This window comes from Megalobrama amblycephala, linkage group LG14, assembly GCF_018812025.1.
Source record: "Megalobrama amblycephala isolate DHTTF-2021 linkage group LG14, ASM1881202v1, whole genome shotgun sequence".
In the NCBI taxonomy this organism is placed as follows: Eukaryota; Metazoa; Chordata; class Actinopteri; order Cypriniformes; family Xenocyprididae; genus Megalobrama; species Megalobrama amblycephala.
In genome coordinates this window covers 43473479-43492721 of record NC_063057.1, presented here as the reverse complement: position 1 = coordinate 43492721, position 19243 = coordinate 43473479, and the positions used below count along the sequence as shown (strand labels likewise).

Sequence of the window (19243 nt, the reverse complement as noted above, 5' to 3'; positions counted from 1 at the left end):
TAACCAAGGCTCCGGGACGTGTGAGGAGACGCCTGTCAATTGCGTCATACCCGCGTTACCCTCGGTTTTATTATTGTGGCATAATAAAAGTTCCGCTGCTCGCGGCGTGTGTTGCGCAATCGCTCCAGTGGCCTCGTTCAGCTCCCACAACACTCGGTCCTGCTCTGCTTCATACTACAGTAATGTTAATAATCACATCCATGAACATGATTTCTTCCCGAGTCCTATCTCAATCCTTTTCCACCAGCCGTTGAGATGAAGACCACATGTCCCAAAATTCCACGCTCAAACTTGTCGTCATCAAGCTAAGCCTTTGTTTTGAATAGGCCTCTAGCGACCTCTAGCGGACAGAAAATTTTACATATTGCACCTTCAAGTATCAGTACTTTATCAGAGTATTTTTTTGGGGGGGGAAACTTTAACTTCACCAAATTCCAAACATAATATTTTAACTCCATTTGCATTTACTAACAACATATCTTTCCTTGTTATTTGCTATTGTGAGACACAATAGCAATGTCCGATTCATTAACGACCTGATTCTTTCCAATGAACCTGATGAATTGGTTCACAAATTATACTGAACGATTAATTTGTGAATCAAACTGATCTGACTGCAGCTGTTCTCGAGTCAACAACTCACTGATTCAATGATCAGATCAAAATGAGCCAAGAACAGGGATATCATCAGTGCTTGCGCACAAGTGCGTGACTGACAGTGTGAAGAGTTACTAATGCTAAATTTGAGTATTGATTATTGTAAATTAAATCATATTTAGGTCATGACTGGGTTCAAAAGACGAAGATTGGGAATAGGACACAACCCCTGTCTTTTGCAGGTATTGACAAATACCCCTGCACCACCCCTTTCAATTGGATCAAAATATATCATTCTGATCGAACTTGGTTGTATCGTTCAGTGATTTTATGAGAAGGCTTTTCGGTCCGATTGAGTCACCAATCCAATTATTAACTGATTTTATTGCATGTAAATGTAGCCACAATACCAACATTTGAGTAGTCAATACCAATACCATGACTCAACTCAAAGTGAAATAACACAATGAAATGTTAAGTGGTACTTCAGATACTAACTTGGCAAAATGGTCTTGTATCTATTTTTTGATCCATGATTTGGGATATCCAGTTCTTTCTGATCCACAAAGTTCATGGGAATTTCCTGTGGATAAAAAAACTGAGCTGAGTACAATGGAAATGGTCAACACCATACATAAGCACATTACATTTATATAGGCCTTACTGTAGATTTCATTATTATTACATTCAGATATCACATAAAACATCCATTAAATACTACATGTGTGGCAGATATGATCAGTTTTGATTTCATTTTCATTGTATTAAATTCCTGTTTTGCCTGCCTTAGTTATCTAGTTAGTTTTATTCAGTTCGTTATCTTGTCTGTTTAAGCCCCTCATCTCATGTTGTTTGTGTATAGGACACGCTGTTACATTATACTTTCTTGGATTATTCCCTTTGCTTTGTTTTTTTAAAGTAAATGACCTTATTTGTATCTTCCTTGTCATCATCTTTTGTGGAGCAACCCGTAACAACATCAAGAAAATACACTTTAACTGAACCCTAACTGTGTGTAATTCCCATGACTTATAAAAGTCAAGTTGAACCACATTATTGCTAAAAGTATTAGTGGTGCACTGGAAAATCACTTACGACAAATTCTGTGTGCAGCCTCTGGGTGTTCAATGTGATTTCTCGAAGCTGTTGCCGTGAGAGGACCCGACTGGCTGACTGCAGGTATTCCTGAGTGGCACGCTCTCGTGGGGTCACGACCCCACAACTCAAAGGCTCCACCGAACCCAAAGAACTCATATCCAGCACCAGAGAGACATTAGATCCTCGTCTTGTGAGAGACAGAGACATAACAGCATTATTTGAGGGGGAAAAAAAGAAGAAGAAGAAAAAAAAACAGTCAGGAAAATGTGTTAAACCAAATCTTTTTTCACCTACTGGGAAAGGAAATCATACTCTAATGAGACACAAGCATTGCAGTTTCAGTTTAACAAAGTTAATTATACAGTTTAACCCTTTTACAAATATCACAGTACAAGTGGTACTCTGTACTGTTAGCAGTGTTAAAGGATTAGTTCACTTTCAAATTAAAATTTCCTGATAATTTACTCACCCCCATGTTATCCAAGATGTTCATGTCTTTCTTTCTTCAGTCAAAAAGAAATTAAGGTTTTTGATGAAAACATTCCAGGATTTTCTCCTTATAGTGGACTTCAATAGACTCCAAACAGTTGAAGGTCAAAATTACAGTTTCAGTGCAGCTTCAAAGGGCTCTACGCGATCACAGACAAGGAATAAGGGTCTTATTTAGAGAAACCATCACTCATTTTCTAAAAAAAATGTTAAATTATATACATTTTAACCATAAATGTTTTTAATCTTTATAAGTGATATATAATTGTTCATGAAGGCTGGAAATGAAAAATGCCTTATATTCAGGTGTGCAGAATTATTAGGCAAGTTTTCTTTTACAGGCAAAATGAGCCAAAAAAGAGATTTAACTCAGACTGAAAAGTCAAAAATTATTAAATACTCATGAGAAGGACGCAATACTAATTCAATACTAGAAATTGCAAAGTTAAAGCATGACCAATGGACAGCAAAACGCTCATTGGGTCAGCGGGGTCATACAAAAACAGGTGGAAAAGAAAAGACGCATGTTAACTGCAAAATAATTAAGAATTAAGGTGAAGAATTAAGTGTGAAACCATCAGGAACCCTTTAGTCCCAGCGCCACCATTTTCCAGAACTGCAACCTACCTGGAGTCTCCAGAAGTGCAAGGTCTCAGGATCTCAGAGACTTAGGTTAGCTAAAGAATCCTAAAAAATGACCTGCACTTGATAAGAATCACAAGCTGAAGTGTTATAAAATACATGAAGACTGGGTTTTAATAGGGCTTATAGACAGACAGCTTGAGAGTGACTCCTGATGACCAGCACCACATCCTCTTGTACCACTGTTTGAAGAATTTATCCAGAATCTGGCAGTAAGGTGTTTGAGTTCACTTTTAGTCCATCTCTTATCCTGAAATGTCTGTCTTGCAGAGATGGACTAAAAATGATCTTCCAAAACTTACTGCCAGATTCTGGAAGATAAATTCTTCAAACAGTGGTACAAGAGGATGTGGTGCTGGTCCTTCAGGAGTCACTCTCAAGCTGTCTGTTTATAAGGCCTATAAAAACCCAGTCTTCATGTATTTTATAACACTTCAGCTTGTGATTCTTATCAAGTGCGGGTCATTTTTTAGGATTCTTTAGCTAACCTAAGTCTCTGAGATCCTGAGACCTTGCACTTCTGGAGACTCCAGGTAGGTTGCAGTTCTGGAAAATGGTGGCGCTGGAGACTAAAGGGTTCCTGATGGTTTCACACTTAATTCTTCACCTTAATTCTTAATTATTTTGCAGTTAACGTGTCTTTTCTTTTCCACCTGTTTTTGTCTGACCCCGCTGACCCAATGAGCATTTTGCTGTCCCTTGGTCATGCTTTAACTTTGCAATTTCTAGTATTGCATTAGTATTGCGTCCTTCTCATGAGTATTTAATAATTTTTGACTTTTTAGTCTGAGTTAAATCTCTTTTTTGGCTCATTTTGCCTGTAAAAGAAAACTTGCCTAATAATTCTGCACACCTGAATATAAGGCATTTTTCATTTCCAGCCTTCATGAACAATTATATATCACTTATAAATGATTAAAAACAATATTAATAGTAGTTATTAAGATTGATGTGGATTGGAATTGGTAAAATGTGCTTGGGAAAAAAATATGATCAGAAAATCAACTTGCCTAATAATTCTGCACTCCCTGTACATTTTAACCATAAATGCTCATCTTGAACTAGCTCTCTTCTTCTTCTTCTCTATTACAATTCCAGCAGTGTAGACACTGCTAAGTGTATTACTGCCCTCCTCAGGTCAAAGTTTGAACTAAAATGTCATATACAATATGCTAGTGCAAGTTTATAACAATTAGTTCAAACTTTAACCTGAGGAGGGCAGTAATACACTTAGCAGTGTCTACACTGCTGGAATTGTAATAGAGAAGAAGAAGAAGAGAGCTAGTTCAAGATGAGCATTTATGGTATAAAATTATTTTTTTTTTTTTAGTAAATGAGTGATGGTTTCTCTAGATAAGACCCTTATTCCTCATCTGGTATCGTTTAAAAACCACTGAAGCTGCAATTAAACTGTAATTTTGACCTTCAACCATTTGGAGTCCACTGAAGACCACTGTAAGGAGAATAATCCTGGAATGTTTTCATCAAAAACCTTAATTTCTTTTCGACTGAAGAAAGAAAGACATGGACATCTTGAATGACATGGGGGTGAGTAAATTATCAGAAAATTTTAATTTGCGATTTCACTTTTTTTTAACAACTACCTTAAATGACCAAAACCATCTTTCAGAAAGTTTTATTTGAAGCAGAATTTATTTTTGAGTTTTCACTGAAGTCTCATTCGACTGCATTGAGAGGGCGGGGTTTATGACCTGTACTGCATCCAGCCACCAGGGGGCGATCAAAGAGCCCGCAGCTTCACTTTTCAGGATGTATGAGACACACCCGATGTAGAGTCTGCTATAGAGTGCCCCAGGGATGACGCATTTTTGTAGGTAAAACCCGGAAGCGAGTTAGCATTTTAGGACTTCCGGTTCCAACGCCGTAAAGTCTATAGGTTTTTTGAATGGGTTTTTGCTAAATCGCCTGAAATAAGGTCTGTGGTTAACAAAGCCTCTAAATACTTTCACATTTTGATCTATGACATAAAACACACCAGTTATAACCCACTTGTGATTTTTTTAAACTTTTACTGTGTCTTAAAATCGGCAGTTGCTAACAAGTTGCTAAAAGGGACTACTTCCTTTGGCGGGGACTTTAGACATCATCACTAAAAATGGGACATTTGGACAGCATTTCTCATGAAAAAGTGGAAAAGTATTCATAACAGTGCAGATCATAATCAGCGAGCATGTTTTTAAATAAAGTTGTTTTTTAAATACTGTTTGAGGAAGCTTGGTGGTGACGACGTTGATCCACGACCATGGTGTGCTGTAGTCCGTTTATAGCCTACTGTTAGCCTTTTATATCTGACGACTTTATTTAGGCTTCAAAATCTATAAATGTTGTGTTCCCTTGTAAAGATTATCTTGATAGACAAAACGTGTAAGTGTCATAACCCTTTGTTAAACACAGAGCTTATTTTCTGCAATTTTCCAAAAGTCTATGGGAAAAATGCATAGGCTTTCAACCGAGGGAACCCGTGCGCCACTAACTTCCGGGTTGGCCTACAAAAACACGTCATCCCTGGGGCACTTTATTGCTGTTGTTGGTGCTGTTTTGTGCTGTTAGGGATGATGACATCATCGTTTCAGAAAATATACGGATTGCCCTGTCCACACGAAAACGCAAACACAGCGTTTTCAAATTTATCCACTCTGGGACCCGGTTTCAAAAAATAGCGGTTTCACCTTTCGAAAACGCCGGATCCGTGTGAATGAAACGCCTATCCGATAAAAAATTTGTGCGTATTCACAGAATCGCATCTCCGTGTGGACGGGGCCTCAGGTTATGCTTGCCATGACATGGACAAAGTTCTCTACACCTAAGCACGGTGGAGATAAAGCCTAACATCCATTTTGGCATGCTCTTTATCAAATTTGTTCAAGAACAGTTTGACTAATCAATACTAATACTTTTGAGTATAACTGCTCACCATCCCTGAGCAAAAAAAACAAAAAAAAAACAGATTTGGGCCACTTTTGCCTGCAGTGTGAACGTATAGTCTTAGAAAAAGCCCAGGATCATGGGGCCCTGGGGCACATCACATGAATAATACCCATTGCTGCAGTAATAATTTTCTTTGTATGACATTTGTAATTAGACATTGTTGCCATTGAAATTTTATATTTCGTAAAACACTAATATAACTCTACAAAAGCAAAATGTCCACTGATCTTCAAAATATTTGTTAACATTTTGTTTTTTCCTCAACTTCCTTCTTGTAAATTTGTCAATTATATCACTAATCACTAGTTGCTTGACAAGCTCAGAAAGACGGAATTCCATTTTGCACATTTGCATCTGGTTACGTCACACACAAATCAATGGCATTTGCAAACAAAATCAAACTTGCCGCAATGTGCTGCAGTTACAAGAGCAGATTCTTCAAAATTCTCTTTTGTGTATATAGAAAGATAGCAGCATGTGGGTTTGAAACAACATGAGGGTGAGTGAACAATCACATTACTCCTTTTGACTGAATTATTCCTTTAAATCAAAGAGTTTTTCGTGCACAAAATAAGTCTTACCGCTCCTGAAGGCCACCAACAGGCTTCATCCTAAAGGGCGAATGTGTGGAGGACACACTGGGTTTGAGTTCAGCCACAGAGTGGCTGGGTGGGCAGTGCGGCTCTGACGTCGTCACGCTGGAAGTTTGATGGATGCTAATGTTACAGGATGGGGTGCTTGTGCTGCTGCTAGAATGGGTGGCACTGGGTTTGGATGTCTGGTTGGCCTGGACCATGCTGTTCTTGAGGGTCAGAGGAGGCTGAGCACCATGAACAGGGATGGGTGCCAGCTGCACGTCCCGGGTGGGTGGGGATGGCTCTTTAAGCTGCTGATCCAAGAATTCCTTCTCCTTTATTCGGTAAAGCACCTAAAGAAAAAAGAAGTTGTTAAGCAACAAATTCAGGTCACCCCAACACTAAAGAAAGTAAATGATTTTTTCATTCCCATTAAAGGATTAGTTCACTTCAGGATTAAAATTTCCTGATAATTTACTCATTTACTGTCATCCAATATGTTTGTCTTACTTTCTTAAGGTTTTTGAGAAAAACATTCCAGGATTTTTCTCCTTAAGGCAAGACCACACCAAGTCGACGCCAACGAACTAATGGCGACAAAAGCAGACTGCGGGGTTGGCTCACGTCGGCAGCGTCTGGGTCCAAAGTTGCCCTGATACACCAAACCGATGCTCGACAGCCGGCGGCCAAGTAGCACGTCCGTTCTGCGCCTGCGTAAGATGAAATGCCTTTCTGAACCAGTAGGTGGCAGTAGCTGAACAGCCAATCAGAATGATCAGATGGCCCGACTGACCGACAAGCTCCGAAAAAAAGCCGACGAAGACCAACTTCAGCCGACAGTGCGGAACACACTGAGAAAACTTAGTCGGCCAACGAACAAAAACTACCCAACGGCCGACCGTTGGCTTAGTGTGTTCCTGCCTATATAGTGGAATTCACTGGGGTACAACGGTTTCAAGGTTCAAATTGTAGTTTCAGTGCAGCTTCAAAGGGCTCTACTCGATCCCAGCCGAGGAATAAAGGTCTTGTCTAGTGAAACGATTGGCCATTTTCTAAAAAAAAAAAAAAATGTATATACTTTTTAAACACAAATGCTTGTATTGCACTAGCTCTGCGATGTGCCACGCATTACGTAATCATGTTGGAAAGGTCACGCATGACGTAGGTGGAAGTACTACCAGTGTCTACAAAGCGAACATGCAAAGACTAAGTCAAACGGCCTTTACAAAAAAAAGAAAAAACAATGATGTCGGACGATTTTGAAGTTGGAGGAGAAAATGAGATGAGGTTTTCGCCCTACTGTGGTACTTCTGCATACATCATACCTTTCCAATATTATTACATAATGTGTGGCGCAACGCAGAGCAGTGCAAGATGAGCATTTGTGGCGAAAAAGTTTATAAATTTTAATTTTCTTTTGCTAGATAAGACCCTTATTCCTGTCTGGGATTGTGTAGAGCCCTTTGAAGCTGCACTGAAACTACAATTTGGACCTTCAACTCGTTGTACCCCAGTGAAGTCCACTATATGGAGAAAAATCCTGGAATGTTTTCCTCAAAAACCTTAATTTCTTTTCAACTGAAAGACATAAACATCTTGGATGATATGGGGGTGAGTAAATTATAAGGAAATTATAATTCTGACGTGAACTAATCCTTTAATGATGATTACTGTAATAAGGTTTTTTTCAGCAAAAAAGCAGTACAACATATACTAACGTATATAATCCTTCACGTCCACTGCAATCTCCAAATTTCTGGTCAGTTGATAATAGCAAGAATTTCAAAATCAACTGTGGGCGGTAGATCTGTTTTCCTATTTAGCGCCCAAACTCTGAAACAGTCTTCCTAGCGTTGTTTGGTAGGCAGACACACTCTGTGTTTTTAATCTAGATTTAAACTGACAATCTCTTTAACCTGGCATACACATAATCACATTTCTATAATTCACATCCATTAAAGGATTGTTACTGCATAAATTAGGTCAACCGGAATCGGGAACATTTCTCATAACATCCGATGTACATGTTACCTCATAATAGGAATGGCCTATGCTAATATTAGTATGTCTCATTTTTATCCCAACGTTACCGTAGTCAGCCAGATCCAGCCCGTATCCAGATCAGAACCTGCACCTAGAGACCCTGAATGTCAGTGGAGACCACCAAACTAGGCGAGCTCTAGAGACAGATCCCATGTGAAGGCCTCGTCAACTAGACAGCCATTGTTACAGATCCTCAGCAAAGACAATGAGAACCAGACAAGACCTCTGCACAGACCTATGGCCAGCTTCAACTCCTCCTCCCTCCATATGCCAGCGTGATGTACCCCGATCTTCAAGCAGAATGACTGGATGAAATATTCTGAACAATACCAATCCACAATCTAATTTGTGATGCAGCCTGGAATCATAATCACACCATGTTCTTTCGTCTGGCCAGAGGAGGACTGGTCCCCTGACTGAACCTGGTTTCTCCCAAGGTTTTTTCTCCAACTTACACTCCCAGCAGGATACAGTGCAATATTTTTTCATAAAAATTCACTAAATACATTCACTAAAGTCAGAATTACGTGATATAAAGTCAGAATTGCGAGTAATAAAGTCAGAATTGTGAGAAAGTCAGAATTGCACGATATAAAGTCAGAATTGCACGATATAAAGTCAGAATTGCAAGATATAAAGTCAGAATTGCGAGTTATAAAGTCAGAATTGTGAGATATAAAGTCAGAATTGTGAGTTATAAAGTCAGAATTGCGCGATATAAAGTCAGAATTGTGAGAAAATCAGAATTGCATGATATAAAGTCAGAATTGCGCGATATAAAGTCAGAATTGCACGATATAAAGTCAGAATTGTGAGTTATAAAGTCAGAATTGTGTGATATAAAGTCAGAATTGCACGATATATGCACTTTATAAAGTCAGAATTGCGCATTATAAAGTCAGAATTGCGCGTTATAAAGTTAGAATTGCGAGTTATAAAGTCAGAATTGCACGATATAAAGTCAGAATTGCAAGATATAAAGTCAGAATTGCGAGTTATAAAGTCAGAATTGCGAGTTATAAAGTCAGAATTGTGAGATATAAAGTCAGAATTGTGAGTTATAAAGTCAGAATTGCGCGATATAAAGTCAGAATTGTGAGAAAATCAGAATTGCATGATATAAAGTCAGAATTGCGTGATATAAAGTCAGAATTGTGAGTTATAAAGTCAGAATTGCACGATATAAAGTCAGAATTGCGCATTATAAAGTCAGAATTGCGAGTTATAAAGTCATAATTGCGCGATATAAAGTCATAATTGCGTGATATAAAGTCAGAATTGCGCGTTATAAAGTCAGAATTGCGCGTTATAATGTCAGAATTGCGCGTTATAAAGTCAGAATTGTGAGAAAGTCAGAATCGCACGATATAAAGTCAGAATTGTGCGATATAAAGTCAGAATTGCAAGTTATAAAGTCAGAATTACATGATATGAAGTCAGAATTGCGCATTATAAAGTCAGAATTGCAAGTTATAAAGTTAGAATTGCACGATATAAAGTCAGAATTGCGAGTTATAAAGTCAGAATTGTGAGTTATAAAGTCAGAATTGTGAATGTGAATTCACGGAGAAAGAAGCATGGCGAACAAACTAACTTTTAATAAACACAAGGAACACAGCACTACACTGACAACATAATGTTATCTCAAGACAAAGAACAGAGGAAAAACTAAGGGCTTAAATACACACAAGGGGTGATCATTAACAGAACAGGGAACAGGTGTGTAATTCAATTAACATCCATAGAAACTAATGACTGGGAACACAGGCAAACAGGAAACAGAACAAAACACAATGAAACTAAACATATCCTTGACACATATAAATTAAGTTGAAAGATTTTTTCATAAAAATGCACTCAATATATTCATATATATATAAATTAAGTTATATATAAGTATAGAATAGAAGTTATATGTTCATAAAAAAGTAAATACATTTTAATATAATTTCGATTTCTCTTATTAATACGCTTTATCTTCGACCAGCTTTACATGAGTCTGTTTATTCAGTAACTTCCTTAAATCTACAGTTGAGTGTTTAAGATCTCACAGTACATTTCATCACAGAACTACACCATACTTCCTCATTTCTCACCACTAGCCTGAACCACGTTATTGTCGTTACTCTTACAATCATGTTTAACAATTCAGCTGTCCATGTTACAGCCATGTAAATCATTCATTATTTGAACAAAACTTGGTTACTTTGTTGAGGAAAAACAAGACGATAACTACAATAATACAACAATAATTCTTCTAACTCTGTTTAATGTTTACGGAAATGTGCAAAGGAAAACACTTACAACCGGGAGTTTTCTGATTTAAGTTTAAATTTACTAAATTTGGATTTAATAACTCTATTATCAGAATGAATCAATCAATGAATTGGTAACACTTTACACTTTATAAGGTTCATTAGTTAACTGCACTTCTACAGCATTTATTAATCTTTGTTAATGTTAAATTTAACATTTACTAATACATTATTAAAATCAAGAGTTACATTAGTTAATGTACTGTGAACTAACATGAACAAACTGAAGTAACATTAACATTAACAAATACTGTAACAAATGTATTGCTCATGTTTAGGTCATGTTAGTTAATGCATTAATGTTATCAAATGATCCTTATTGTAAAGTGTAACATCTATTTTAGCAATGCCTCTATATCAGTAATTACTCAAATTAAAGTTAGTATGTTGTTTCTAGCCATAAAATATATGTGCTCACATTTGTATACAAGTTTTCCACCAGAGGTCTCTATCTCCTCAACCTAATGAGCTGTGTGGTGTAATGGTTTCAGTGCTAACTTCAAACAAGTGAACTTTACCTTTGTACAAACAACACCTTTATTTCCGTTATTATTTTTTTCCGGACACTAACGCGGTTTGAATTCTCGAATGAAACTTGCAAATGCATCCGGCACCCCTACAGGGGCAAAAAGCAGATTTGCTTAAGAGCGTATCATGTTTGACCAATCAGAATCAAGCATGAATTATTAATGAACATTTATAAGGTGTTAATCAATATAATCAAAAAACAATGTGCACATGAACGTGACGTAAAAACTTGCATGTAAACACGTCATTAATTTCCTTTTTAATCACAATCTCCTATTACAGGAGAGAAAAAAATGAGTAAAAAAATATATATATATATATATATATTTTTTTTTTTTTTTTTTTTTTTTTTAAATAAAATTCAGTGTAAATAAATGATATATAATTGTTATATAAAAGTTTTTTATTTTAGTTTTATAGTTTAATTATTTTGAATTAGCTATATTTTTATTTTTCATGCTACATTAAGTTTCATTTTTGGTTTTATATTAGTAGTTTCAATTTTTTTATTTCCAGTTAATAATTGTAGTTCTTCAACTTAAACTTATTTCTTAAACTTATTTCAGCCAAGGTAACATTTCAAATTTTCTAAAGTTTTTCAACTAATACTTATATTATATTTTGTTTCAGCTTTATTTAGTTAACAGAAATGTTTTTAATAGTTTTATTTTTAGTTAATGATAATAACCCTGGTTACAATTGACCAAATTTTATATTATTACTTTTTCATACTGCTTTCTAAAAACTATTTGTAAATCATGAACACAATTTTATTATCTGATCATAGTTTTGTTTCTTTTCAGTTTTATACATCTAACAGAAGGCTAATGGTGGGTAGTATAAAAAAAGTAAATATTTTCCAGCTAATATTTTACTCTATTTATGATATTTTGATCTTTTACAATATATATATATATATATATATATATATATATATATATATATATATATATATAAAGTTGGAAGGGGTGCCCCTCGCAAAAGGATCATCATATTTGGTGGTCCCTGGCATCAAAGAGTTTGAAAACCCCTCCTGTCCTAGTATTTACAGAATCACAATGCTAATAATGCTTCAGCAGTCCCTGTCACAGCTTAACGTGGTAATTATTCCTTAAGCTCTTCAGTCCATCAGTGCGAGAGAGAGTGGGTGCTCTGAGGACGTGCTATGATGTCATCGCAAGACTTAAGACAGACTTAAAACGTTAAGAGCAAACATCAACCAATCAGAGGGCGGAGTCAGGTGTGACCAAGATGGCAGTGCTGATCCTTTTAAAGTGCTGAACCACTAGAGGAAACCATGCGACTTCCTCTGCCACAATACATCCGTTTTGCAATGACTCTTTCTGTATCATATCCTGTGTCTCTGCTTCTGTTCAGGTCTTTTTCACTATTACTCGCTATATATCAACACCCGAGGAGTGCCTTTACAGAATGATTTCAGTTTTAATGTTAATAACCGTTGGTGTTTACTTCATGAGGGTGTTTGCTGAGACAAGCATTAAACAGGAAGTATTTTAAGTGTCCCAAGTGAATAAATTCAATTTAAAATTCAAATTCAATATTCAAATTCAATATTTCATTCACAACTCAATATTCACACCCACAGGACAAGAAATCACAAATGAGGTCTCTTTAATATCTTATTCATTTCTCCAAGACAGCACTGAAATTGAATGGAGAGCAAATGGAGACTTTTACCTAGGTTTCCTGCTTCGCAGATGTTTCTCCTGAGAAAGACCCCAGCAATCTCCCACAATCTCACTTTTTAAGATCTTAATACAAACTTAAACATTTCTCATCAGAGTTGTCATTTCAAGTATTATTATCTTTCTGTACTACAACTACCTATTTATTTGAATATCTTTCTATTTCTATGAAGGAATTTCAGGAGAAAATTCTGAGACAAAGTTCCTATCTGAGAATTCAGGTTTCTTGAGATAATAAAGAGCATTTCATTAATCATCCCACAGCATCGTGTCCTATTCAAATCAACTGTATGGTAGAAGACTGAGAGATACGTACCATTAAACAGGAGAAGATGATGATGAATATTGTGAGGCAGATAACCAGCACATAGAAGCCGTCTTTACCCCAGATGCTGTTCTTCTCATGGTGGTCTTTGAAAACATTCTTCTGTTCAAAAGCATACACAAAAGAACATCAGTGTCCAGACCCAACGTCAAACCTATGTGCTACATCGGGCATGGCTTTTGAAAGCCCAAACATGCATTTATACTGTGGTTGAGTAAAAGTGATATAAGGATCAACAAGTGTCAGCGATCTTAAGGAAGACATTGACGTTGAGTTAGACAGAGGCTGACTCCACCCCTAAACCTGCCCACACACACACACACACTGGATGAATGTCCTGAAACACACATGCACCTGTACTTGGGTAGTTAACAGCAAGGTTCTATAAGGTAACATGCTATATTCAACGTAAAAATATTTTAAACTTTATCTTTCTTGTTGTTTTTTAATCATTAATAATGATCTCCTATTAATGGAGAGATTACATGAAATAAATACTTAAAAATGCACTTGTCACACTGCAAAAAAGCTAAAAACAGTACAATAATTATATAAATAATATTATATTATATTATTAAGACATTATGCATTAAAAAACATCAACATCATTTTTCATTTAATTTCGGGTTTAATACAATGTAAAACACTTCAAAAATCTAATTAAGTTATGGAGGTCAATATCATAAAAAAAGAAAAAAGATTGGGGCTCCTGGGTTATGAAGAGGAACGACGTTTTAAGGGTAAAGTCAGGTAGAATGGGCTACAGTAAAAAAAAAAAAAAAAAAAAAAAAAAAAATATATATATATATATATATATATATATATATATATATTGCTATTAACATTATATATTTCAAATCATTTTATTTAAAATATTGCTTTTATTTTTAATTACTGTTTGTATCTTCCATGATTCATTGCCCATTTAGTTTATTAAAAAATACTTACGACGCAATGCGGCACCAGCGCAAGTGTTTTTTTGCTAGTTTCAGCCCGACGCAGTTATCATTTTCACATCATGCGCCACATTGTTTAAATAACAAATGCATTTGCACCCATTTGTGCGCCCATGGATGTGCTGCTCAGAGAACGAGGTGTATTCAGGTGCATTGTTGCCGTGTTGCTATTTTGAGGCAACTGAAATAGACTGCGCCATTGACCAACTGAAACCTGGTCTAAAGTCAATGGCGCAATATTCGTTTTGTTATTTAAAGAGCGCGTTAGTAATATGCGCCTAGATGCGGGTGCACAACATGCGAGCAGATCTGTTTCCTCACTAGAGAAGTGTTCATTTTTTCTGCTTGCAAATTCCGCCATGTAAATAGCGAATCTGCCATGGCATGAACGCAACTGGCTTTTAAAGGGAATGGGAGATGAGACTTTGATTGGTTTATTGCATGTTACATCCAAACCACACCCATCACTTATTAAGAGAATAGGGACAACCCTTTCAGACCATGCGCTGGGCGCGCTGACCATTTTTTCCAACGTTAAAATACTAGCAAAAGTGGATTCAGACACACTGTGCGCTTTAAACCATGCACTTAGATCGATAAAATAGGGCCCTTAGTGTTTTGCCATGCTTCTTACAGCATTTATTTCAAAAATGTATTTTAAAAACATTTTTATAACATTAGAATTTTGTCAGAAGGTGTAATAACATCTTTAAAAAAAAAAAAAAAAAAGTATAATGATTTTACTATGTATTTTGATGTTACCATGGTATTACCATGATTTTTTTTTTACATGCACCAAGTAACAATAGAGCACCTTAGGTTTGTCAAAAAAAAGTAAATATGTAGGAGGCAAGACTGTTACTGTTATGCTGTGGTGCTGAGTGAAGTGCACGACAAAGGAGTACAGGGTACAGTACAGTCTTTAATATAATCCACAATGGAAAACTCAGGAGATAGCAGGAATAATTACTCAAACACATCAACAATAACAGACAAATTAGCTAGGGAAATTCACGGCTTATAGTATATACACAGGGAACATAATCAAAAGAGAAACAGAACAGTTGTTAACTAATGAAGAACAATGGAAACTAACTCGCAAATCAGGCAGGCAAAACGAGAACAAAACACAAAGAAAACAAAACCCAAAACAGGCTACACTGGAAGGTGTGTCCTTGTGCCGTAACAGTCCAGCTAAGGAAGGAGGGTGGGGCACAGTGTGTTCATAATATAATAAATTTATCATACAGTAACCTATTACAAGTTTTAATACATTTTGAGAAAATTATTACATTATGAACATTTTATTACATTAATAATGTAGTACTTATTACATTATGTGCAGTTATTACATTATGAGTTGCTACAGCAGCAATGATGGTGGGAGGAGCCAGGGAGGATTGACGCGGCGGAAACCCGACATCCAGGATGAAAGCCCACAGTGGAGTCAATGGAGGGAGGAGTCGAATTTTGGCTGTCGACACCAGGGGGATGACCAACAGAGACAAGGCTATTGGAGGTGGAGCCCTACGCACAGATGGAAAGCAGATGAGACCGGGTGACACAGATGGTCCTAGAGGCCAAGGTGGAGCCGCAGTGAAGAGCATCCAAGGTGGAACCAGGGTGCCTGAGGACTGAGGCGGAGGGAAGGCAGAGACAGATGGAGCCGAAGGGTGGAGAGATGGAGTGCTGCAGAAGGCTCGTAAGTCTGTGAAGCCTGAGCCAGCAGGCAGGGTGACATCTGACCAAGGGAGAGCCAGAGGGACGAGGGAGCCCGGTGAAGCCACGAGGCTGATGGTATCTGGTGAAGCAAAGGAGGAGCCAACATGTTGACAGACCGAGTTGGAGTGATGGATCAGCGGCTGGAGGTGGAGCCGGGGATCCACTTAGGGATCCATTTGCCTGGGCAAACCTGAAGACCTGAAGACCCAAGGCAAATCCTCTAATATAGAGCATTAGAGGAGAAGACAAGAGGCTAAAGAGAACCAGCAGAGGCGGAGCTAATGGACTGGCTAACTTTGGAAGAGGAGGCGGAAGAGGAGGCAGAACAGGAGGCGGAAGAGGGAGGCTGGGCGGGAACTCTGGAGACACAGGGGACATTGGGCTGGGCGCAATCAGGGGGGATGCAGGAGAACCAGCAGAAACACAGGAGAGTTTGGCCCAATCCCATTTCTACCCCTTACCCCTACCCCTTCATTTTGGGCGTTCACGTGAAGTGGTAGAGGTGTCTCAATTCTCTTTTGGCTGGAGTGGTAGGGTTAAGGGGAAGGGCCAGATAGCCCTTCAAACGAAGATTTTTCGGGACCACACTTCGAACAAAGGGGTATGAGAAATTTCCCTGAATACACCGACTAACATTACTGTGCTGCTAGAATGCATGTAGTGATCATGGTAATGATATTTCCACTCAGGATCGATCACTCATGTGTTACCTGGCTGCCAGTTTCTCCATAACTTGCTAAACGCGCTATTTGAATGATATGAACACAAATGAATAATACAGTTAAAAGAAATATCTGGTCATCTCGTATCATCTGTAAACTCTTGTGTTACCAAGGCGACAACTGACTTGTTTGTATTACATTGCAAAGAGCTCTGTTATAGCAGCACCACAGTAGAAAGCGAAACCATATTCATACCGGTCAGCTCGGATCGGCACGGAATGGAACGGTTAAACAAACAGCTAGGCCCGATGGAAAAGGAAACTCGAAGGCTCATACATTTTTTAACTGAAACCGAGCGCCGTTTTCTGAAGTCCAAAATACAGCACAAAACAACGTTGGGAGTGAGTAATCTGTTAAACGTGCTAGCGCCTGATTTCTGTTGAAACGCACACTTCATTGTTGTTCATACTGGTTAAGTGTTACAGGACACTAATAAAAGAAACTAGGTATGATGACGTATGTAATGGTGTAGTAGTGGTGTCCCAATTCTTAGGGGAATATTTTCACCCCTACACCTTGCCACTCTGTTTCAAGGGGAAGGGCAAAGGGGTAGGCGAAGGGGTATAAAATAGAAATGGGATTGGGTCTTTGTGCTAGATGGGAAGGTAATTCTCCTCTTCTAAGTCATAAAAATTGCAGAGGTCAGCTTCAGCTCACCCTCAGAGGGCAGGGTCTTCTTCCATTCCCTCATACTTCACTAGCTGTCCCACAATGACAGACAATGTTGCCGGCTAACACACCTGATCAGACTCACCGTGAGGGCTCGGGTTCCAGGGCGATGGCTGGCTCAGTCCTCTTGTGTGGCTCTGGCTTGTGCATCACGGCAGGTTTAATCTTTTCATCTGCAGTGGGCTCTGGTGTCGTATCTATGCTGTGGGGTGATGACTGGCTGAGCTCTGGGTTTGCAGTGGGACTGATAATGATCTCTGCTGGGCAGATGGTGTTTGCTTTTCTTTTGCTTCCGCGTTCAAACTTGCGAGGTAGAAAATACACAGGGAACAGTCCAGGAAGTTTGTAAAGCACGCCAGATGTCGAAATTTTCGGGTGTGGACCTCGAGGGACTGCTGCTTCTGGTCTATACAGAGCAGTTGGACTGCCAGTAAATCCATATTTTATTGGTCCATTATTCTGTTATGCTGTGGTGCTGAGTGAAGTGGGGAACAGAATGCAAAATGGGAACAGAACACAGAGAAAACGAAACCAAAAACAAGCTACATGTGACAATCACTGCCTTGGCTACAATTTTTTGTCACCTAATCATTTACACATCATTTATTACATCATTTACTACATGGCACAAACTGATTGGCCTCTGCTGATTCTGCAGCCAATGATATTGCTTGCTCACCATTTAAATAGTCTGGTTCATGCTATCAGATTTCCTCTGAAACCCTCCACCTCCGCCAGCTTCACCTGTCTAGATCTGCTACAGGATTTATGCATGCCTATTCATAAGGCTGCAGTTTATCTTACATGCTCACAGCAGCATGTCTGTATCTCTTAGCAGTAGCAAGACCATACTTGCTCTGCAGCAGCAGCATTTGTAGATTTAGTCCGCCAAGACAAAATACATTAATTTAACATGCATTAAAATATCCATTAACATGCTAAAACTATAGCAAGAGTTGTAATGACTTAACTGTACATTTTTTACTTTTACAGCTAATTATAACTTCATGCTAGAGCTGTTAGCCACAAACCTCAGTGGATGCCTCAGTGGTTCCAACCGGCCCAGAGCTGTGGTGAAGGGTGTTGATGTTGAGCAACTGGATCATTTCCTCATGGGCCATGGGTTCTGATACTCCAACAGATGACACATATAGCTCTATGTCATCATTTTCCTCCTAAAAACATAAAGAACGGTGAATGAAGGATATCCTTTATAAGACATTAATACACTTTTTATAAGACTTTATAATACAGAATAAATGTATCCTATTTATCCTGTTAATAACATGGTGATTTTAGATAATGGTCATACTTTCCAATATAATCTGCCTAGAATTGCAGCTAAACTCACAAGACTTCACAATAAGACTGCAAATCTACACAAGTCTACAGGAAATATGGGCCAGGAGTGATTGGGGATGGTTCCCTCTGGTGGTGGGAACAGAAGCTACAGCCTCAGATTTTTCTAATAGAGGAACACTGACATCAAAGATCAGAAGAAAACTTTAAAGACAAAATCTTTCATTGACTGTCTCCCCAAACCACAATGGGAACTGAGAGAGACAGAAGAACAGGGACATCCCTGTGTGATGCAATGATGGCTTAAACGTTTGCATTACTTTAAGGCCTCATGTCATAAGAAATCACATTTCCTTGATATTTTGAGAAAAGATCATTGTACAATGAAAGCAATGAAATACTGTAACTTTCAGAAGTCATAACTTCCTCCTCAGTTAAAAAGACTGTTTACTGAAACTAAGAACTTTTGCAGCTTTCTAATGTCAGAGAGAATGAAATAAATTATATGTCAATAAATAATCACTGTTTTAGGCATAAGTTGACACAATAGGGGAAATGATTAAAATATATGATGACTAATGATAAAAAGGGAAGTATGTTATAATATC

General features: G+C 37.9%; 1 protein-coding gene across 1 annotated transcript in view; it reads right to left on the bottom strand.

Moving 5' to 3' along the window:
• ptprr (protein tyrosine phosphatase receptor type R) overlaps nucleotides 1-19243 on the bottom strand; it is a 37305-nt gene that overhangs the window by 7814 nt on the left and 10248 nt on the right. The window contains exons 3-7 of the mRNA XM_048156434.1: nucleotides 18368-18511; nucleotides 13259-13369; nucleotides 6357-6703; nucleotides 1693-1882; nucleotides 1096-1180 (exon numbers count right to left, since the gene is read on the bottom strand). Coding sequence (XP_048012391.1) covers nucleotides 1096-1180; nucleotides 1693-1882; nucleotides 6357-6703; nucleotides 13259-13369; nucleotides 18368-18511 — 877 coding nt within the window. The remainder of the gene's footprint in view (nucleotides 1-1095; nucleotides 1181-1692; nucleotides 1883-6356; nucleotides 6704-13258; nucleotides 13370-18367; nucleotides 18512-19243) is intronic.